General features: G+C 50.9%; 1 protein-coding gene across 4 annotated transcripts in view; it reads left to right on the forward strand.

Moving 5' to 3' along the window:
- The window catches only part of TTC7A (tetratricopeptide repeat domain 7A), a 159,331-nt gene that overhangs the window by 54,731 nt on the left and 81,474 nt on the right, over nucleotides 1-23,126 (forward strand). For 3 of the 4 annotated variants that reach the window (XM_025405656.1, XM_025405655.1, XM_025405657.1), the window contains 4 exons: nucleotides 3,370-3,500; nucleotides 7,271-7,386; nucleotides 21,621-21,699; nucleotides 22,527-22,684. In XM_025405656.1, coding sequence (XP_025261441.1) covers nucleotides 3,370-3,500; nucleotides 7,271-7,386; nucleotides 21,621-21,699; nucleotides 22,527-22,684 — 484 coding nt within the window. The remainder of the gene's footprint in view (nucleotides 1-3,369; nucleotides 3,501-7,270; nucleotides 7,387-21,620; nucleotides 21,700-22,526; nucleotides 22,685-23,126) is intronic. The other variant, XM_025405658.1, reaches the window with a different exon arrangement.

Here is a 23,126-nt window from a genome sequence, read left to right on the forward strand (position 1 = left end):
CCTGGGGATTAAAGTGAGACTGGAGGCAGGGAGGCCAGTTAGGAGGCCAATATAGTCATCCGCTCAAGACATAAAACCTGATATAAAGTAGTAGGAAGAGAGGAAGGGAAGGTTTGAGGACTTGGTCATTACGTGGATGTTGGGGCTTATAGGGCAGGAAACAGTTGAGGATTCTTCTATTATACATTCCTTCAGTAAGTTCGTCTTCACATGTAAAGTACCTAAAGTACCGTGTGGGCACAAAGACGAGACAGACATTGATTCTCCCCATGGAGAAACAATAGTTCAGAAGGACAGCACTCTCTAGTCAGGTCTATATTAGCTGCAAGTGTCAAAAAAAGGGACAGCAGGAGGGAGGAAGGGAGAGAGGGAGGGAGGAAGGGAGAAGACATGGGAGGTATTTAATGGCGCTCATACACTGGAAAGTTCCAGCAGGTAGAGCTTCAGGCAAAGCTGGATCTAGGTACTCAGTCTCTTTAGAAATCCACCCTTCTCCATCATGTCTTACCTTTTCTTTGCATGGATTTCATTTTTTTCGTGACTAAGAGTTTATTTTATTCAGTATTTTTCCTGTCTTAAAAAAAAGTAACCTGATGCAAATAGAGTTGTTTTTCTGTACAGCATTAGTTTCTAGTATGGCTAACAATGCTATATCCCTTCTTTGTTTCTTACAGATTGTTTTTATTTTTTGAGCTTTTTGGTTTTGGCCTTGAAGCTTTTATTTAAAAAATGTTTAAATTGCAGCAAAAAAGCCCCATACAACATAAAATTTACCATCTAAGCCATTTTTAAACGTACACTTCAGTAGTGTTATTTATATTCACATTGTATAGACTTCATTTTAAGGCAGGTTTTCTCTAACATTTCTAAACTGATGTCTGATACCAGCTTAACCACCCCAGTGGAAAGAGTGACAATTCTGAGACTGTTTTTTATTGGCCCAGATTGGGCCATGTGCCCACACTTAGCTGATTGCTGTGGCGGTCATGATCATCTGAGATTGCAGGAGAGGTGGTCAAAAGGAGAGGAAGGTGCTATTACTGATAAATGGGAAAGTGGTCGTCCCCTGCAGGCAGAGACCTTGAGCACGGGTAACCTGAGCACGGGTAACTGTTGGGTTCCATGGGAAGCGTGCATGTAAAATGCTGCATAACTTGAGCACCTACTATGTGAGGTGCTGTGCAAGGGTTGTGGTTGTTCAAAAAAGTTCATATTTGCCCCCATGGAGCTTTCAGCTAGCTGGGGAGAGAAGAGCTGGCCAGAGATTACCAAAATACAGTGTAGAAAATGGTGGGCACCAGGAGAGTGGATGTTTTTCTTCTAACAACTGCAAGTGTAACCAAGTAACCCCATCTTCAGGCCAGAATTCATTGTGGCCCAGATGGTATTGGGTCCAGATAGTATTATGGTAAAAGATCCTCTTTTTCCTAGTCATGGGCTTACAACTGTATGCTTTTCAATTAACCAAAATGCACCCCAAGGGGCTGTTTGAGGGGCCAGAGACCTTGTTGCCAATGTCCAATCCTATTCCCTCTTTAAATCCAAGGCCCAGGAACAGAATGGAGCCCCTGAAAATGAGGCTTGTGGAATAGCAAAGTGAAGGGAAGGGGAGAAACTTGTCCTTGCATTTTATGGAGGAGATAAGAGTATGAAATTTCTGGCTGGCTTTTGCAGCACAGCCAGGTTCTCCAAGAGTGGCATGACAGAGAGAATGGAAAGAGAGAGGAAAAAGTAGAGTGACAGAAGAGGAGCTTGAGAGCCTTCCAGCCACCACACGGTGCAGGGATACTCTTGCTACCCTCATTTATCCCCGGTCAGGGAGGGCCTCAGTGCCCGGTGCGGCGGAGAACCGATCCCTTCCACTGCCGCAGGTCACCGGTTGAGGTGAACTGTTTCCACCCGGAGGGAGCTCAGGAAAGAAAGAAATCAGCCTGTACACAAAGTCATTACATTCACACAAACAAACGGCGTGCTTCCAAACAAAATCCCCAGTCTGAGTAGAGGGACTCCAGGGCCTGAGTGGAGTTCTGAACCCCCTGCCTCAGCTGGAGATACCTTGACAGGCAGCTGAGTCCCTATAGTGCCACAGATGCAAATGCTCAAAATGCCCAAATGATGCCAGTAGCGGCCAAGTCTTCACAGAGTGAAGTCCCAGGGACACCTAGAAGAGACAGAAAAACGTCAGGTATAGTCTAGCTTGCTCACCCAGTTTCAAGGTTGCTGGCTTCTTCAGAGGTCACTTTCTTTGTACCAGTGAAGCATTGGAGGCAGCAGATGTCATGCCAGGGGGTGAAAGGGAGGTTCCCCAAAACAAGAACATTTTGGCAGCTGCTGAGAAATCCCCTTAACATTTCTATTCTAGAGTCCAGTAGCCAGGAGCAGCTGGCACTCCCAGGCATCCCCCACCTTGCCTGGTAGTGAAACCAGGCTGATAGGCTCAGTCGTCCGAAGTGTGCTGCAGTCCTCGTAGGGGCCACCAAAATTGTAACTGAAACGCAGTTCAGTCACTCGCCACTTGCAGAGTCCAATTAACAAGAGTGAGGTCTGGAATAAAGAAAGTCACTTTATTCCAAAGCTTAGCTTAGGGGAAGAGGTACAGGCTCCTGCCTTAAAAGGTAACCACTTCACTTCCTGGGCAAAAAGCCGGGGCTTTTAAAGGGGGACTTGGCATGAACGCCATGCAGAGGAGGGAGCAAGCAACTGCAGGGTCTGCATGACTTGCCTTGGTGCCTTACCTAGCAGGTAGTCAAGCTGGCACCATCGTGGGCAGAGCCAGGTTGTAAAGTGAGCATTGCTTCAAGATACTCTCCGGTTGGGAGAGAGTTCCTTCTCAGTCACACTTTAGGATGTGAATTGACTGTTATCTCTAGAGGCAGTCTCCTGGTGGAAAAGTTCTGGCTCTGGAGCTTCTAAGTCAGCACATGGATAAGCTTGCTGTGTAGGGAGTGTCTGGTGAAGGTGAAGGGAAGGTAAAGGTTTTGCATTTCTAAAGAGCTAAGTAGGAAGTGGGGAACAGGAAAAGGAAGAAAGAGGAAAGAAAAAAATACGTTTTTTTTTAAAAACCTCCTTCTCTTTTGCTTAGAAAAATGGGGATACTCTGTTACAGAGGAGGGATCAGGAGTGGCTTCCCGGGGAGTTGGGCTGGGGTGATGCAGTGTGATTCCCCACGTGCTGTCCCATCGCTTACTCCCAGCAACTGCTAACACCACCGTCGCTTTAGCTTCCTCCTCCCCTCCGCAGACCTCCGCCTCCTCCTGGCTGCACCAGAGTGTGTGCCCCCTCGGACGAGCCCACCCTGGGCCCATGGGGAGGGCCTGGAGTCAGGGGGCCCGAGCAGGACAGGTCTGAGGCGCCCTCTTCCTCCTGCAGGCCTCTCTCTGGAACGCCTACCCAACTCCATCGCTTCCCGCTTCCGCCTGACGGAGAGGGAGGAGGAAGTGATCACCTGTTTTGAGAGGGCCTCCTGGATCGCTCAGGTGTTCCTGCAGGAATTGGAGAAGGTGAGCTGGAAATAACACCGTGGTAGGAGCTGCTGTCTATTGAGCACCTATATCTACAGATCCCACTAAACCCATAGGTCACCTGTGTGCTAATTAGAAGGCACCTTCTCTGTCCCCCAAAGACACTCTACTTCATAGGTTGGAAAACTCATTATAGTATACTGATTCCACTAGAATGAGACTCTTTACTGGAAAATAGTTTAATAGATAAATGAGTCCATGCCATCTGCTAGGCACCAGGAACTCCTTGGTGAACTCATCTTGCAGCACCAAACATGACAGCCCTGCTTGTATCCATTAACTTGTTGACTCCTCACAGCCACCCCTGAGGTTGGTGTTGTACTTATCCCTGTTTAATAGATGAGCTTTAGGAGATTGAATCATTTGCTCACCATTCTTTCCCTGGCAGGGGTGGTGTCCGCCTGGGTCTTGCAGCTGGACATCCTTCCCTGCTCTCGGTGTCCCAGAAGCTCCTCCCTGGATCCTGTGGGGAAGCAGGATCTTGGGATTCCTTCTCCGAGCCTTTCAGAGGCTGGTGAAAGAGCTGGTCACCAGGGCCCTGGCAGTTTTCAGATCTCCCTCCCTCTCCATTCCCTATGGTGGGTCTGGGTTAACTGTCTGCAGGGTATCAAGTACAGGTGGTAGCAGCGTTTGTGGTAAGTATCCCAGCCCTTCCCCTTCTGGGAGGCTCTGGTTTTTTTTTTTTTTTTTTTGCTTTTAATTTTTATGCATTTTATTAATTATTATTTTTTAGATGGATTCTTGCTCTGTCACCCAGGCTGGAGTTCAGTGGCACGATCTCAGCTCACTGCAACCTCCGCCTCTGGGTTCAAGCGATTCTTCTGCCTCAGCCTCTTGAGTAGCTGGAACTATAGGCATCTGCCACCATTTTTGTATTTTTAGTAGAGACAGGGTTTCACCATGTTGGCCAGGCTAGTTTTGAACTCCTGACCTCAGGTGATCTGCCTGCCTCAGTCTCCCAAAGTTCTGGGATTACAGGCCCGTGCCCGGCCTCCATTTTATTCTTTTTCCCTCCACATCTTAATACTATGCCATGAGGGGTCCTTAGTTCAATGCTAAGGGGACAGGAAACTGTATTCAACAGAGATCCTGCTAGCCCTTCTTGAGTGCCTGCTTTTGTGTCAGACACAACTCTAAGCACTTTACATTCATTCTGTGATTTAACCCTCACACTGACTGGATGAAATAGGCCCTGTTGTCGTTCCCATTTTACAAGTAAGAAGACAAATTTGAGGAGGAGTTAGCCTGCCAGAGCTTACCTCGTTAATAAGTGGTATTGGCAGGATTTGAACCCAGGGAGTGTGGCTCTGAATGCTCGCAGGGAAGATATTGGGGGTGATGCTTAGGTATGCTGTGGAGTAGATATTTAACATGTTAGATGGAAGGTTCTAGAGCAGAGTAGATTAGGGTTGGTGCCCTGAAGGAGAAGGTGGTCATGGACTGAGAGACTTAGAGCCCAGGAGACACTTGCACTTCACCTGCCTCGGCAGATGCCAAAATGTCAGTCCGGTACCCATTTTTGTGATGGGCCATTTTGGAGGAGTCTACCCCAGGCCAGGTCATTTCCCCTAGAGCAGGATTCTCAACCTCAGTGCTGTTGATATTTGGGACTGGAGAATTCTTTGTTGTCGGTGGGGGCGGGGGGCTGCCGTGTATATTATAGGATGTTTAGCAGCATCCATGGCCTCTCCCCACTACGCCAGTAGCACTATCCCCCTCGTTGTGACAACCAAAAATGTCTTCAGTTACTGACAACTGTCCCCTAAGGGCAAAGTCACCCCCCTGCTGACAGCCACTGCTCTAGAAGATGTCTCCTTGATTGGACTTCAGGAGGAAAGGAGAAGTGACTGATGGGCTCAGCAAATCTAGGACTTGAGTGCCCGTTCTCTGGCAGAGGCCACTTAGAGACTCAGCATGGTTGAGCTGACCTCTACCAAAGGGGAATGGGTCACTGATGGACAGTAGTAGTGTTTTAGGAGTTTTTCATGTTTGCATTGCATGTGGTTGGGAGGAAACTTTCATGGAAAAGATAAAATCTGCTGCTCATCTGGAAGCCTAGGCTTTGGACTTTCAAAAGGGGATTAAGGTGATGAGCTATAGTGCCAGGCACTGTACTGTCCCTATCAAATGTCTGATCATGATGTCCAGGGCCGGAATCAGTGCCTGGTAGCAGTGGGCAGACAAACGGGGCCCTATAGTTGTTATCTTAAGTTGAGGGAGGGCAGGCCATAGAACCTTGTGCACCCTCAGAAATGCTGTGTGTCCCTCCTGAGACCTAGTCCTGACCTCTAAGGAACTAAGACCCTCTCTTAAATCTACTCTGAATTCTGAAAGAGGAGGCGGATGCCTCAGATTTTTTTCCCCTCAGATTAGACAAAGGAAATGGTATACAGAAGGCAGGCCAGTCTTGTTGGGCTGGAGGACCCTGTTAGGGCTGAGGCTTTTAAGCAACAGCTCAGTTAATGATGTAATTGTTCCTCAGCTTTTCCTGGAACCAGGGGGGGTCTCAGTTCTCTGCCTGTTCTGATGTTCCATGCTTGTTTGACAGGGACAGTACAGTGCCTGGCAGGCACTCAGATGTTTGTGGAATGAATTAACTGATACATAGTGCAAATAGCCTGGAATCCGTTCCTGGCTAGGCTTGAGTTTGAGGTCCAGACTGACACCAGCTTTGTGACTTTATGCATTAAATTATTATTGATGGATTGATTGGGATGGAGTCTCACTCTTTTGCCCAGGATGGTCTGGAACTTCTGGCCTCAAGCGATTCTCTTGCCTCGGCCTCCCAAAGTGCTAGGATTACAGATGTGAGCCACCACGTCTAATTTACGCTTTTGACCTTAGACATTTTCTGAGCCTCAGTTTCCTCGTCGATGAAATGCAAATAAAACCAGCCCTGTAGGACAGTTGTGAGACATAAATAAGATTTGGGCTTGGGTGGCGATTTTGTAAGAGTTTCATTTCCCCTTCTCTTTCCTTAACTGGAGGTGAGGTGTGGACAGCAGTGAGACTAAGGAGACAGCTCCTGTCCTGTGGGAGTGAAGTCTGGTGGGAGCTGAGGTTTGCATACGCAGAACAGGGTAGCAATGCTGCTTGAAGTGGTCTCTCTACCACGTGCTCAGACAATGAGTGCTGTCTGGTTGAAGAGCGAGTGCTCAGCATGGCTCTGTACAGACAGGGAAGTCATCCTGCAGTAGGGGGTAAGAATGGAGAGGGGAACCTGACTGCGCTGGCTCTGCCACCACCCCTCAACCTGAGTGGCCTTGGGGCAGGAAGAGACCCTCTCTGTTCTCACCTGTGAAATGGAAATGATGACTGTTCCTACTTAGTAGAGCTGCTCTAAGGACTAAGTGAGTTAATGAATTTAAAGCTCTGTGATTGTTGAATGAATATTAGGGGCTTAGTGTGGTAGCTCATGCCTATAATCTCATCACTTTAGGAGGCCGAGGTGGGACAATTGCTTAAGCCCAGGAGTTCGAGATCAGCCTGGGCAATATAGTAAGACCCTGTTTCTTAAAAAAAAAAAAAAAAAGACACAGGGCTTGTGGGCATCTAACAGTTGGATGGGGAGAGAATGCTTTAGACATATTTTGAGTTAAAGCGAGTTAGATGGAGCCTGGTCTGAGAATTGCAACAATGTGCCCCTGAACAGCAGGGACTGGGATGGTGATGAGGCCACCTCCTCTTGCTGAGTGACCCCCTGCTTCAGAACTTTGAGACAACGGCTCTCTCTCTGTTCCCCTTCCCAGACCACAAATAACAGCACGTCAAGGCATCTGAAAGGCTGTCACCCGGTTGACTATGAGCTCACCTACTTCCTGGAAGCCGCCCTCCAGAGCGCCTATGTGAAAAACCTGAAGAAGGGGTAGGTCACTGGTAGTTGAGTGAGTGTGGGAACAATTCCCCTGGGCTGAGACTTTTGACGTGGCCTTAAGGCTGCTCTCCCTCTTCTCTGGCCTGTGCACACATGCTCTCCCAGGAGGATCGGTGGGGACTGGCTTGTGTCACATCTTGTCAGACAGGAGTGTGCAGAGGCGTTCTCAGTGGGAAGGACCACGCTTCAGGAAGCCACGGAAGCAATAAAGCCTGTGTGTGCTCAGGGGAGACTGCCAAGAAGAGAAACAGGAATGGGCATCTCAAGAGGGTAGGGCGGAGGGCTGTTGAAAAAGCAAAGGACAGTGAGCTGGCCAGTGGGTCTGGTTTTGTCCACTGTCGTCTGCGGTGTGGATGAAGTTATTTGGTTCCTCTGAGCCTCACGCTCCCCAAAAACCCAATGGGAAGGCAGATATCGGTTCATTCCAGCTTTTAAGGAGTGGTGAGGGATGAGGGAAAGTATGGTAGAAGTAAAGTTCTGGCATCACGCCAGGGCTGTGGCTGTCCCTGCTGACGAGGCAGCAGAAATGCTTGTTTTCCTGTGGGTTGTGTTGAGGTCCTTCGGAATACTGGCCTATCTGAGACCTAAGAGCCACAGTGCCTGGAATGCCTTCCGTAGGCTTTTGCTCCTGGGTCTCTTGAGTTCCCTCAGTATTTATTGATCATTATCTTTACCGTCTTAGAAAAAGGGAAGTGGCAGGATAATAGGATCATGTAGGGAGAAGGTCAGCAGTAAGACATATGAATAAAGATCTCTGTGACATGAATAAGTTTAAGGAAAAGTGCTGTGCCTTGATACGCATATGCAAATATCTCCATAAACCTTTTTAGTGCATAAAGAGCAGCATTGCCGCTAGCACATCCCACCTTCAGCCCTAAGGTGGTTTTCTCCTTTCTCAGTAAACAGAACATACAATCAAGTTTTACACCTCGATGTTCCGTTGCCCAGGGACGGGCAGGAGACAGATGCTTTTCTCTATCTCAACTGCCAAGAGGCCTTCTTTCCTCTTATATTAATCCTCCTCAGCACAGACCCTTCACGGGTGTCAGGCTGGGGGACGATAGGTCTTTCCCTTCCCATGAGGCCATATTTCAGACTATCACACGGGGAGCAACCTTGGACAATACCTAGCTTTCCTAGGCAGAGGTCCCTGCGACCTTTGGCAGTGAACGTGTCCCTGCGTATGTGAGATTAAGAGAATAGTGATGACTTTTCACAAGCATACTGCCTTCAGGCACTTGTTTAACAAAGGACATCCTGCACAGCCCAAAATCCATTAAACTTTGAGTCACCACAGCACATGTCTCTTGCAAGGACAAGGTTGGGAGTAGGGTCACCGATTAACAGCATCTCAAATACAGAACAAAATGGAGTCTCTTATGTCTACTTCTTTCTGTATAGACACAGTAACAGGCTGATCTCTCTTTCTTTTCCCCACAACTTGTTTAGTAGAATAAAGCACACTTACTGTTTTCTTCTACCTGATACTCTCTCTCTTTTTTTTTTTTTTTAAAGACAGATTTTGCTCTGACATCTAGGCTGGAGTGCAATGGTGTGATCTCAGCTCACTGCAACTCCCGCCTTCTGGGCTCAGGTGATCCTCCCACCTTAGCCTCCTGAGTAGCTGGGATGACAGGCATGCACCATCACACCTGGCTAATTTTTTGTATTTTTTGTAGAGAGGGAGTTGCACTTTGTTGCCCAGGCTGGTCTCAAACTCTTGGACTCAAGGGATCTCCTGCCTCAGCCTTCTAAAGTGCTGGGATTACAGGCGTGAGCCACTGTGCCTGGCCCTACTTTATACTCAGTACAACACAGGTCATTTCTGTGACCAAATGTGGGGTTTTTTCCCCCACTCACAACCAGTTCTCTGACACCAGCTGGGTTTCCTACAATTAAATTCACCTCTGATGCTTGATCTGGGCCCTGGCAGGGGCAGGGGAAATGGAAGGGGTCTGGGAGGGGCACAGAGGCTCAGTCCCTTGAGAGACTGCCTTCCATAGCAGACACCAGTCACAAGTAGCAGGTCCCCAGGTTACCAGCAACTTCTGTCTGAATTGGCTACAAACAGACAGAAGTTGGTTCCATAAGTTGCAGAGGAGCTCATGGAACCCAGGAGAGCAGTTTACTTGCTAGATGACTGGTGTACAGTACCATATAAAATGGTAAAGCCTAGCCAGGTAGAAGAGGTGCATAGGGTTAGGTATGCGGAAGGCATGCGGAGCGTCCAGGCCCCCTCCGGATGCACCACTGCTGCATGTCCAGCAACCTGGAAGCTCTCCAAGCTCTGTGCTTTTGGGATTTTATGGCTGCTCCATTATGTAGGCATGTTGTATTAAATCACTGGCCACTGGTGATCAGCTCAACCTTCAGCCCCTCTCTGGCCCCTGACAGAAAAAATTTGCTGATCTATCCCCCAACTTTAAATAATCACTTTTAATATTTTGATACATGTCTTTCATGTTTTTCTATGCATAGATACACAGATTTTTTTTTTTTCAACAACCACCACAAAATAGTATCCTAGAGGACACACTGCTTGTAGCTTGCTCTTTCCACCCAGGCTTGGCTGTGAGCCTCTTTCCTTCCTGCTTATCTCCCTTCCCCACAAAGCTGCTCGATGTGGGGGTCGAGGAGGAGGTGGGCCAAGTCCACTCCTGCAGGTGGGCTGAGGGCTATGTGGGACTAGGCACATAGTGGACTTGTGGCAGGTCAGGCTTGATCTGGGCCCTGGTGGGGACAGGGGAAATGGGAAGAGTCTGGGAGGGGCAGAGAGGGTGGGATGAGGCTGAGGATTGTAGGACAGCAGGAATCTGCAGGAGAGGGTCCATGGCTAAATAAGTTTGGGAAACAATGGATTGAAGACCTCTGAGAGTCTCTAGAACCAGAGCCTGAAGGTGAGTCATGCATCTCCAGGAGGAGGCAAAGGCCTGTGAAGCTACTGACTGTTCGATGTGGTGCCCTTGTCTGGAGTGGGTCTCCAGGTGCTCTGGGACTGCCAGGGGAGCATTCTGACCAAAGCACACAGGTCTGGCCCAGGCAGCTTTTCCATCTAGCAGGTATCCCTGCCCAACAGAGCTGCATATCAGTAACCTTAAGCTTGAGTTCTCAATTGCCTGGAAGAGAAGGAGGTGGAGTTGTTTGTCCAGAATGTGGAACAGGCCGTGGTGACGTCACTTCCAGGAGGCAGTGGCTGTGATGACTGCAGTGGGCAGGTGGACCTGGGCCTTGGGGAGGCAGACCTGCCCCAGCAGGACCGTTGGCCCAGGGGAGGCCTATGCCCTCTTCCTTCTCTTTCTCTCCACCCTGCCCTTGCTGTTGTGGGGGCAGGAACTGCACGAGTCCCTATCTTCCAAATGGAAAGAATAGGGTGTAAGGAGCCGGGAGCAGTGGCTCACACATGTAATCCCAGCACTTTGGGAGGCTGAGGCGGGAGGATCGCTTGAGTCCAGGAGTTTGAGGCCAGCCTGGGCAACATAGGGAGACTTTGTCTCTACAAAAAATAAACAAAATTGGCCAGGCTTAGTGGCATGCACCTGTAGTCTCAGCTTCTTGGGAGGCTGAGGTGGGAGGATCATCTGAGCCTGGGAGGCGGAGGTTTCCATGAACTGTGATTGTGCCACTGCACTATAGCCTGAGTAGCAGAGTGAGACCCTGTGTCAAGAAAAAAAAAAAAGAATAGGTTGGAAGGGCCCCTTCCAACTGGGAAACAGGCTGCCTCTCTTTCTCTCCTCATGCCTGGCAGACAGGAGAGTGAGAAGCACAGCTGTGGAGTCAGCACACCTGGGAGTGAATCCCAGCTCTTATGACAAGCTTGTGTGTGCATGGGCAAGTCCCTTGAGCTCTCTGAACCTCTGCTTTCCTTACCTGTAAGGTGGTGGTGAGGACCATGCCTGCCTTCTCATAGCGTTGTTGTGGGGATCATATTATATGTGAACACCCACCCACCCACCAGGGTGCCTGGTAGATCACAGCTGCCTAGAATTCATGCCTGTAATTCCACAGCTTTGGGAGGCTGAGGTAGGAGGATTGCTGGAGCCCACGAGTTTGAGTCCAGCCTGGACAACATAGTGAGACCGTCTCTACAAAAAAAATTATTTTTAATTAGCTGGACATCGTGGTGTGCACCTGTGGTCTTAGCTGCTCGGAAGGCTGAGATAGGAAGGTTGCTTGAGCCCAGGAGATCGAGGCTGCAGTGAGCTGTGATGACGCCATTGCACTTTAGCCTGGGCAACACAGCAAGACCCTGTCTCAAAAAAAAAAAATACAAATACAAATGAAAAGAAAAGGAAAATCAAAGCCAGTATTATCATTTGTTTTTGTTATTTTTGTGTAGTCCATAGCTAGACAGGCTGCTGGCCCAAACATGAGCCACCTTTTGTTTTCTTTCTGTAATTTCTCAAGTGGTAGGCCAGGGAGGTGGTGGTGTCTCTGTTTGGAATGTGTGGCTGTGGAGGCTGGGAGAGAAGGCAGTTTACCCGCAAGGGTAGGACTCGCTGTGGAGTCCTGGGCTCCTTGGACCACCTGTGCCAGAGGTGGGGCTGAGGACAGCCCAGGGGCACTGAGAAGTGCAGCTTCCTTGCTCCACCTCCACTATCTGCTTTTTTGATCCTTTTTCGGTTGCTGAGCTTTGGTTTCAGAGAAACAGTGGCCCGGAGTGCTGGTTCCTGTTTTCATGGCCCGGCAGTTGAAGCTGGAGACCACCACTCCCCAATGGCTGCTACTTGGAGCCCCCTTGTCTCCTTCTGCCAGTTGTGAGCTCCCAGGGATAAGTCTGGGGGACCCGAAGAGAGGCCGTCCTCAGCTCTGCCTGCGGGAGATTTGGGAGGAGCAGGGGTCACCAGTCTAACTCCTCAGTGATTTATGACGAGGACCTGGGGCAGTTGTGCCTGTAAGGCAGAGGTGGCCTGCCGCCTGTTTTTTTGTAAATAAACTTCTGTTAGAACACAGCCATGCCCATTCATTTACATATAATCTCACCACAGACTTGAGTAGCCGCATTTGGGACCTTATGGGAAAGTCTGTAAAATTTGCTGTCTTTATTTGCGCTTTAGAGAAAGACAGTTTGCTGGCCCCTGCACTACAGAGGTTAAGGAGTCCTCAATTCCTCCCTCCCAAGGACCTGCAGAGGCACGAAGGCCAGAGGGGCTGTTCTTATCTATGAAAGCTTCCTGGAGTGGATTTCGTCGGGAGGGTGGGGAGGGGACGGTTCTAATTTCAATACTCCATCTCCTTCATTCATCCATTTCAGGGATATTTCTTAGGATAATGCATGCCCCTTAGGAAGTGCTAAATTCACACCAGGCACCTGCATATGTGTTAGTCCTGCCAGTATTCCCTGAGGGAAACGCCATAGTTAGCATCCCTGCTTCACAGATGGGAAATCGAGGCACAGGGAACAAAAGTGACTTGTCCTCAGTAGAGCCAGGATTCTGTGCGCAGGGCCCGGCTGACTTTCTTAGCTGGCGGTCTTATCTGATAGGCTACCTACCCACAGCAGGCATTCTGTTACTGAGCCCCTGGGCCACCACCCTTGGGGTGCTGCTAACCTAGTGTGGGTTCCCCAAGGATGCTTGCGCCCTGCAGGTGCCTGTGTCCCAGCTTCTGGTGTGAAAACTTTGGTGGGTGCTCTCGCCATCTGGAGGAAGTAAGGGTGAGGCCCCGGGGGTGGAGGCTACTCTGTGGCCCTGAACAGGTTCCCCATCTGCCCCCTGTAGTTGGCTTCCTCCCTTCTAAGTGCTTCTGTTTGTCCGTGTCCCAGAGGGTGCAAGGGTCCAGTGAGAGGGAAGGAATGCAAAACACCTGGAGTATTTTCACAGCTATTATCTTCCTCTCCATTGAGAGCCCCCCCACAGCCACCTGTAGGGGTTGCCTGCTCCCCTTCCCCACAGCTGAATTTTCTGCAGGTATGACTTTAAGGTGAACATCAAGGACAGCCAGGAGGGAAAGAGGGAGAGAGACCAGCGGCAGTCATGCTTCTGCTGCGGGCCTGGCTGAACCATGTGTTTGGTGTACAGTGCTCTGGGAAGGCCAGGTGACCCCAGTCACTAATGAGGGAGGCTTGGAGAGGTTGAGTCACTTGCCCGAGCTCACCCACTGGGATTCCAGCTTCGAGCCTGAGCAGCCTGGAAACTCATGCCATTTCCAAATTTGGGGGTGTGGAAGGACAGCCTGGGGAGCGCATGGGTGTGTGGGAGAAGCCAGGGCCTGGTGATGGCTGGGAGCATAGAGCCGATCCACAGTGTGCTGACTCCCACCTCTCTGGGACCCTGCATCACCATTCTCAAATGGTGTCTCCCCTTCTTGGGGGTGGTCCCTCCCTCCCCAGAGCCTGCTTCCCCTTCTGCACTCTGTGCTGAAGCCACAGGAGGGTTGTGGGTCTGTGTGTATGCAATGCAGCAGTGGGCGGAGGTGTTGACTCACCATCACCCCCCAGAACGCCCAAGCAATTTCAGTCACTTTCTGTTGCTGTAGCTCCACCCCCTCCCTTCCTCTTCTTTCTTCCTGAGGCACACATTTTGGTCCTTACAGCCAGGATCCTGGCTCCACCCCACCCCAACCTCACCACCCTGAAGAGGGGTAGAAATTGAGTCATCATTTCTTTTCAAGGAAACAGCCCAAACATTTGAAAGTCTTGAAAGTCTTGGCGTGTAAGTAGCAGTCCTAGGACACGTGGCAGTTACTCAGCCTCTCTGTCTATTTCCTGTGGCCCATCCAGCCCAGAGGAGCTGGAGTTGCAGCCTGTGTGTCTGGCTGGGCTGTAAATAATTTCTGTGCGCCTTTCCTCATAATTGTGGCTAATATTTGTTGAATACTTACTCCATGCCAGGCCGAATGCGAATGCCTTTCTGTATAATCCTGTGAAGCAGGGACTAATAAAATCCCCATTTTACTGAAGAAAGGAGAGGTTAAGTAACTCGCCCAAAGTCGAAACTCACAAATGTAAACCCCATGAGCCTGGTGCTGAAGCTGGGTCTGTCCAGCCCACGGCACCACGGCATGTCTACATCAGTGAGCCTGTGTAGTACCACATTGTCCCTTGGGCACAGTGATATCCTCGTAGGTGAATCGTCAGTTCTAGTATTTTTTTAATATATTTGTTAGGAAGTTAAAAAATAATATATAAAGATATCTTAGCCCAGGGTTGCTCAGCCTCAGCACTGTTGATATTTTGAGCCAGGTAACTTCATTGTGGGGCTCTCTATACATTGTAGGTTTTAGCAACATCTCTGGCTTCCACCCACTAGATGCCAGGAGCACCATCCCTCCACTCCCCCCACTGCCCCCACTCCCCCCGGCCAAAAGTGACTCTGGAAATGGTTCCAGACATTGGCACATGTCCTGGGTGGGGGCACAGTTGCCCGCAGTTGAGAACCACTGTCTTAGCTGAAGGTGCTAGAAGCAGAGTACCTGTCAGATACTGACGTCAGCTCATCTGCATTAGGGCAACTCTGAATGGTCTGTTAAAGGGCTGCGGAGTCAGGGCAGCGTTTTCTGCTGGTTACATTCCATCCTGCCCGCCTGGGCTCTTGGGATGTTTGGGAAGCAGGGAGAAACCCTTCTCGGTGTTCAGGGAGCTCACTACCCCATGAGGGGAGTCAGGTTTAGGTGATGAAGCCCAGAGAAAGGCCCTCAGTTCCTGTCCCAGGTTGCCTCTGAGTGCCTGCTATGGGCCAGATGCCCCGCCCTCACTGCGGGGTTCAAGCTGTGGCCAGGAGGAGGTCCCCTCCCGTGGTGGAGTGACCGTCCCAGAGGGGAGCCTGTGGTGGAGACGGTCAGGCAGTGCTCTGTGCTGGGGGGAAAGAGCAGAGAGGTGGGGGTGCTGCCTGGGCTGGGGTGGACCCTGAAGGTGTCTGAGGAGCAGTTCACCCCAAGGGGCCAAGAGTGGAGCAGAGGTGCTACAGTTCCTCAGGGGCCCAGGGAGAGGGGGAGATGGTGGAGCCTGCCTCCTGCCTGAGCTCATTCCCACATGGGCCTGGGTGGACCCAGCTGCCAGCGAGCCTAAGGAGACCCTGCTGAGAACAGGGTGGAGCTAGATGGCCACAGGCAGTGCCCGCCCCCAGAGTTCAGCTTGTCCCTCCCATTGAGGACTTGACCTAATTTAAAGAGTGTGCTGTTGTCCACTGTGTATGGTGGGTGGCAATTGCTGGACCCCAGATGCTTTCCTTGGAGCTTCAGGAAAGCCTGAGCCTCCCCTTCTCTGGCTAAGCCTGAGACTGCTACCCAGTTCCTCATCAGGATGTCTGAGGGATGTTAATTTCCTCCAGGAGCCTTGCCCTATTGATTCAGCGGCTGATTCCCCCAGATGGCTCTTGCCCCTTGCTCTGTGGCTGATGACAGGGTTCCTAATTGAGCTAGAACTGAAGGCACAGGCCTGAAAGGGCCATCAGGAATTAGGAGGCCCCAGTGCAAAGGAGCCAGCGGTGGGTGGGGGTGGAGGGCATCTCTTCCCCTCACCACCACTAGAGGGCAGCCGTGGACTCTGTTTGGAGCCTCACCCCAGGCAGTTCGGCCACCTGGTTGCCAGGAGGGGGCACCTTTCTGACATGTTTTCTTGGGAGGTGGGCAATGGCCGCTGGGCCCAGGGTTCAAACTATAGGGGAGGCTCCAGAAATAAGCTTGGTTTTGTTTTACATGAAACTGCTCCAGGGTGAAGCAGTGGGGGCCTGGAAGGGGAGGGGGGACCTTTCAGTGCTAGGGAAGTTGGTTGTCCCTGTCAGTGGCTCTGACTGCACTAGGATGAGTGCCTGGGCATCTCCCAAGAACAAGAACATGAGCCGACTCTGTTCCTTTACCCAGAGTGGGCAACAGACCATTTCTCTCTGAGTTGGTTTTTCCCTTCCTTCCGCCTAGACCTGGCAGCAGCTATTCTTTGCCCTGGGCCCAGAGTGAGCTTAGTCCATGCACGTTGAACCAGGTGGGCTATATGTTTTGTGCTTGTTCTTGTAATTTTTTTAAGTTTGTAAAGCAACATGTGCTCACTGCACCAAAATCAAACAATAGAGAAGGGAGTGGATGTGTTTTCTAAGGGAGTTCCCCAGGACTTTGGCAGGTTGTTCAGGCGTATGAAAGCACTGTCCCTTTCCGTGTGTGTGTGTGTGTGTGTGTGTGCGCGCGCGCTCCACCTTTCCAGCTGGATGCCAAGTTGGAGAGGCAGCAAAGGCACCTTAGAAAGCCCAGCCTGCTGTTTGCCGTGACCGCCATGAGGGGGTTCCATCAGTAATTTTGCCTTGTTCTAGCAGCCACCTGGTATCTGCAGGGCTAGGGGAGGACAGGAGTCAGACTGTTGTCACAAATCTGGGGTTCCGGTGCCACAGTCACCCGACAGTGAATCCTGTTCTGAGAGCCTCCTGGTGCTCTGTGTCATGCTTTGAGGCACAGGGTAACCTCTGAGGCCCATTCCAGCCTCTCTGAATGCACAGCCTTTGTCCACTCTTAGCACCACCTCCTCAACCTTCCCCACTTCCATCCCCCACCTCACTAGAAAGGAAAGAGCCCGGCACCTGGACGACATCCTCAGTGCCACAGGAGGGAAATGTCACAGCCCTATTCTGGGCTGGGAGTGAAGAGGAATCCTCTTTTTGAAACAGAGGATTTGGGTCTGCAACAGGAGTGAACAGTTTGATGACCCTTTGAACTTCACCTGACCTTGTCCCCTGATTCACCCGTTCAGCTGTTGGGATCTGCCAACTGGCTATGCTCTTCTGGGTCTTTGACCGGTAACCTTTCGTACACAGTTAGCAGTACTGGCCCTGGAATGGGGACATCTGGCCAGGGCCATATGCATTAGTATCTGTTTAGGTTCCATTCAGCCATCAGTTCCATGTGGTTTCTCATTCTCTGTTTCAGCTCAAACCCAGTCTTCCCTAAATATTTTTTGAACACTTACTGTATGGAAAACACTTGGCCAAGCTCTATTGTGAACAGAGCTGATGACCAGGCACTTGGTAGGCAGCTGGCACTTTGTAAAGACTTGGCAAATTGAGTCCCAGGAGTTCTGGAGTTCACATGGTCAGGAAAAGAAAATGTAACCATGCTGGGTCAAGAGACAGGTGTTGTCTTTTTCAGAGGTCTCAGGGTGAAAAGAAAGGAAAATCTGAACCCCTTTGTGCCTGCCGTAAGCCTGCCTCTCCCTTTACATAAGTGACGGCCTGGAAAGGCACGCATCTTCCAGGCTCTCTTTTTCCTGTTGGAACCTAGGGATTTATTTATTCAGTGATCATTTCTTGAGCACCTTCTATGCACCACACATTGTGCTGGTACTGGGATAATGAAGCCTACCTCCCTCACCAACCTCATGGGAAGCTGCACGGACTGAGTGAGGCAAAGGAAGGGCTCTGTGAAACGTGCAGCACTGCCTGCTGCCGCCCAGGGACCTGGGGAGCTTGCCAGCCCCTTGCACATCCCACCTAGAGGCTCCCCTAAGGTGAGCCGTGTCCTTGACCCATCATCACACCCACATCTCTCTTTCTGTTACTGGCCAACCAGGCTTTCCTTGACTTGGAATAAATGGCTTCATGGCTTCTCCCCACGCAGGCTGTTTCTGGGCCAGGGTTTGTTTGAGGCCCTGTTTGGATATTGTTAAAAGTGGGCAGCTTTGCTCAGAAAGGTCAGCATGAGAGACGAGAACAAAGAGATCTTTCAAGCTGGCCTCTGGCAGGGCAGCCAGGAATGGCTCGGAAAAGCCCCAGTTCCACCTGGCACTGGCAGCTTCAGAGCTGTGACGTGATTGCTCAGGCTCACGGCCATCTGCAGAGCCCTGGAGAAGCCCCGTCGTGTGCCTTCTTATTTCTCAGAGGGGTAAGCTGAGGCAGAGGGGCATTCCCAGGTCAGTGTTAGCTGGGACCCCGGATCTCTCCCTGTACAGCCCTGGATACTGGGATCTCTGGGTTTTTTTGTTTTTTTTTTTTCTTGAAGGGCATTCAATAAAAATTGGGATTTACCCAAAACATCCCTGAAGGTGATTATTTGGTTTGCTAAAGAACTCCTGGGAGCTTATATACCAGAATCCCTTACAGATTTGAAAGTAGTAAAAAGACACAACTTTTAGATACAGAATCCTAAAATGCATAAGATGCAATGCTGATGTGCTGATTCCTTGAGAGAGAGAGAGAGAGAGTGTGTGTGTGTGTGTGTGTGTGTGTGTGTGTGTGTGTGTGTGTGTGTTTTGGAGGGGAGTCTGTGTTTCTCCCAAGCTTCCAGGTAATGCCAGTCTGCTGGTGCAAGAGTGTTGATGATGTAAAGGCTAAAGGCTGAGCTCATTCGGCAATGCAGAGAGAGGACAGTCCTTGCGGTGGAGTGGGAAGAAGGGGCCACAGTCATTCTTGGCTTTGGCCTTTTGGTAGCAGGTCCCAGGACCTGCCAGCCTCCTCTGGGCCACAGGGCCCTAGGCAGCCCCGGAGTCCAGCCCTCTTCAGCCTGCTGCTGTTGGGCCCAGCTGCCAGGGTTGTCTTAGACTGATATACCAGAATCAGCCAGTTCTTTTCTCTTCCGGGAGCTCATGAGGTCTGTCCTTTTACTCAGTTTACTGCAGTCTGTCTTTTCCCTGTCTTCTGTTGGTGGCTGGTGCTGGGCTGTCCCCTAAGCTGGCCTGGCCTATGGGACCCTTCAGCTTTGTGACCACCTTCCTCCTACCAGCCCCCAGCCCCACAGAGGACAGAAGAACAGGCTTCCTGGTAGATAAACCAGGCCCAAGGGCAGGCCCGGGCCCCCCACAGGAAGCTTCTTTGGTTCCACTGGGGCCTCTGTCTCGGGAAATAACCCAGAGCTGGGGAGCAGGCCGTAGGCCCAGAGGTTGGGACTATAGGCACGGGCACCACCACAACCCAGCTAATTTTTGTAGTTTTAGTAGAGATGGGGTTTTTACCATGTTGGCCAGGCTTGTCTCGAACTACTGACCTCAAGTGATCTGCCAGCCTCAGCCTCCCAAAGTGCCGGGATTATAGGCATGAGCCATCACACCTGGCCCACCCCAGAGTCCTTAATTCAGCAGGTCTGGGTGGGGGTCTCAGAATTTGCATTTCTAACAAGTCCCTGGGATACGGATGCTACTAGTCCAAGTACCACATTTTGAGGCCCTCTTGTCTGAATTATCATTTCTGTCCAGGTGTGGTAGTGGCTCATGCCTGTAATCCCAGCACTTTGGGAGGCTGAAGTGGGAGCATCACTTTAGTCCAGGAGTTCAAGACCAGGCTGGGCAACATAGCGAGACCTCATCTCTGCAAATAAATAAAATAAATTATCATTTCTTGGAGTGTGGGACGAGTACTTCTAGTGACACACAATGTGGTTTTAAGTGATGTGCACACTAACTTTTAAAAAATACTTCTGTTATTATTAAGGGAAGGTGAGTTATCTACTCACCTTAAAAGAAGAAGGAAGATATAAGGAAAAGTATGACATAAATAATAGTACTCGCGATAGGCAGCTAGTAGTAAACATGGTGAATGAGGTATGCAGTCTACAGAAGTCTGGGAGACACTGAGCTAAGTGAAGTCCTCATTTTACAGACCGTACCCAGACTTGATGGTCTCTAAGGAGGCTGAGGTTCCCTGTCCTGCTTGCCACTCCCAGGTGTTCAGAGCACTTGGCAGGCTAGGGAAGGTCATCGTAACTCTGATCCTACCCCAAGAGTCTCCATTCTCAACTCTGAAGACAAGGGTCTGTGTTGGTAATGTTGGTAGTTTGCACGGTTTTTGCTTGCATGTCCTGAGGCCAGAGCTTTCCAGAAGGTGAGGGACTTGATCTGCAAATGTGTCCTTTCATGGCTGCCAGGCCCCAAAGCCCCCAGGAGCCTGTTTTGTGCATGAAATTGAAGCAGGGGCTTATGTAACTTTACTGGCTGCCAGTTTGGGCTGTTCACCCTCTGTAATCTTAATTTTTCTAAATTCGCTGTCCAGCAGCCTCTGCTTTCCCTTGTGTGGTGTGATCCAGGGAACCCCCTGAGCGGATGAGCAGGGCAGCCCTCACACTTTCCTGAGCATGTGCTATGTGGCAGGAGCTGCTGGGCGGAGCTTTAGGAACGTGGGAGTGATGTGCCTGGCCCTCAGGAGGCCACAGTGTGCAGTGGTCAGACCTGCAGGTGGAAAATGACCTTGAGAGGTTTTACTTGCTTCACAAGAGGAATTAACAGTCAGGGCAACATGGGGAGGGGTCTGGGGAGGCTTCGTGGAGGAGGTGACATTGGAACTTACTTTTGAAGGATGAAGTGGGGAAAGGCTGTGTAAGGCAGTGGAAGAAGCCAGTGCCCAGACTTGATATAGGGGATTGCGGTCGTTCAGACAGGACTTGCTCGAGTGCTGGGGGCTGAGGTGGGAGAAAGGTGAGGGGCAGACCCTACAGCCTCAGACGCTATGCTGAGGACCTAGACTGGATTCTGTGAGCCCTGGGACCACTATAGGGCTGGATTTGAGAGAATCCAGGTGACCTTCCTGCATCCACTAGACCCCCAAGGCGCAGTGGGAGCAGTTTTTCACATTGCAGGCCACAACCTGTTAGTGGGAATGCAAGATCTATTTAGTGGGCTGCAGCCAGCATGTTACAAAACGAGGGTAGAGGGAGAAGGAAAATGGAAAACCTCAGTGTTGATCGCACATCGGAGAGATGGGTATTGTGTCGAGAAACTTCGGTTTTATGTCAGGGAAGTGTGTGTGGATACTGGGTTGCAATGTGAGATGTATTTCTCACTATGGCTCACACTTTTAAAAGCTTTAAAACTATTTCAAGGCACAGAAGGCTGACTGGAAGTGGTGAGATTGGCTGGTGTGGTCATCAAGGCTCAAGGTGAGGCAGGCCAGCCTGGGGTCATGGTACTAGGGACAGAGAGGGGAGGATGGAATCCAGCATTGACCAGATACAGCAAGTGAAGCTGGAAAATTTGAGGCTGACTCAGGTCAGAAAGTCACCAGCCCAAGGCTCCTGGGCCAAGGTCACACCTTGTTTGAGATACTCAATCTTGGTACCCCTTTGGTGGTAAACTGGAAGCCCAAGTTGCTGGGGGGAAAGAGGGGAAGGGACTAGGGGAAAAGGGATCCTCCTTCCTTTTTGTTGATGTCCTGGGCCTCTAAAGTCCTGGTGTTACAACTCTAACTTTTCACTCCAGTTGTCGAATGTGTTCAAATAAAACTCTAGCAGGCAGCTCCTCCTGGGATCTGCTGGTATGCTGAGAGCATCCTTCTTTGCGAGCTAGGCTGGTAACAACTCTACTTCTGCCATCCTTCCACCAGGAACATCGTGAAGGGCATGAGAGAGCTCCGGGAGGTGCTGCGGACTGTGGAGACCAAAGCAACTCAGAACTTCAAAGTGGTAATGTGGGGTGCTGGCAGTGCTGGCTTATTCAGGGGTCAGTTTTGGTGGGAGACAACAGAAGTCCTTGCAGGGAACCTCTGAAGCAGGGGTGGCAGTAGGTCTCCTGCCTGCTCATGGCAGAGGTTGGTAATCAATCTCAGCATCCTTTCCCACGCAGCCAGGGAGGTGCAGCCTCCTTCTCCCTGTAGCACCGCAGATAGCCCCTCATGTTAAATCAGATTTCAGATCTACTGCCAGCCCTTCCCTGGGCAAACTGTGTTGACAAACTTGCTACCACCACTAGCAAGGTGCTATGCGAACTTTTAGGGATATGTTTGCGATCCTAATAAATAACAGTGACCCTGCTTGCCTGCCCCAACACAGGCCTGCCCTCCTAGGCCTTAGTTCGTCCAAACCAGAGCCACAGCTGCTTCTCATGCTCTAATTCTCAGTCAAATAATCAGAAAGGCACCTGGGAGAGAGAGCTGCTGTGCCTGTGGCATTATGCTCTTCCCAACACTGCAGGGGCCTGCTGAATACTCAGAGTGGGGCTGGGCTCCAAGGGGTCAGGAGAGGGAGAAAATACTCCTCTTGTCTAGGAGAGGAGAGAAGAGAAAAGATGAGGTAGGAGCCATCTGAGGCCAGCAGAGGGGTGGGAGCCCCAGTGTTGGAGGGACTGAAGGAGCAAGGGGGCTCCCTTGGGAGTGGGGTTGGGGAGCCTACCCATAGGGCTGCACATTGCAAGGGGGGCAGATTTAGCTGGGTGATGGGCAGAGGGCATTCTAGGTCATGCTGGGGTAGAGCTGACAACTGTGTCTGGGTCTGAGTGCTTCCCTCTCTGCCAGATGGCGGCCAAGCACCTGGCGGGGGTCCTGCTGCACTCCCTGAGTGAGGAGTGCTACTGGAGCCCCCTGTCCCACCCTCTGCCCGAAGTCATGGGCAAGGAGGAGAATTCTTTCGCCACGCAGGCCCTGCGGAAACCTCACCTCTATGAAGGAGACAAGTAAGTTCTGCCTGCCCTGCTGCACCTCACCAGCCTCACATCTCGCACAGGGTTCTGTCCCCACTGGTGGCTTTCTCTTCGCCCCATGCTCTCCTCCAGTCTCCACTCAGCACACTGCCAGGCAGCCTCCTCAGTCTCAGCAGGAGCCAGATCAGCTAGAGAAGGCAGGTGATGGGGTCCAGGTTGTGGAGATAATCCTATAAGGCACTCGGAGGCCAAAGAAATCATTTGGAGGTGACCTGTCTTCCCAGTAGTCCTGTCTGATACACCTCTCTCACTTGTGCCGTTCCTCAAAGGTGGGGTCGCTCGTTGCCCCAGCCATTCCCTGCGGTGCTGGTGCTGGGAGGAAAGTTTCCTCCCCAGGAGCGTCCGTACTATTCCAGCCCAGCGGCCGCCGCCCACCGCGGCCTTTCAGATCCAAAACTCTGAGGCATATGGTATC

This window comes from Theropithecus gelada, chromosome 13, assembly GCF_003255815.1.
Source record: "Theropithecus gelada isolate Dixy chromosome 13, Tgel_1.0, whole genome shotgun sequence".
NCBI lineage: Eukaryota > Metazoa > Chordata > Mammalia > Primates > Cercopithecidae > Theropithecus > Theropithecus gelada.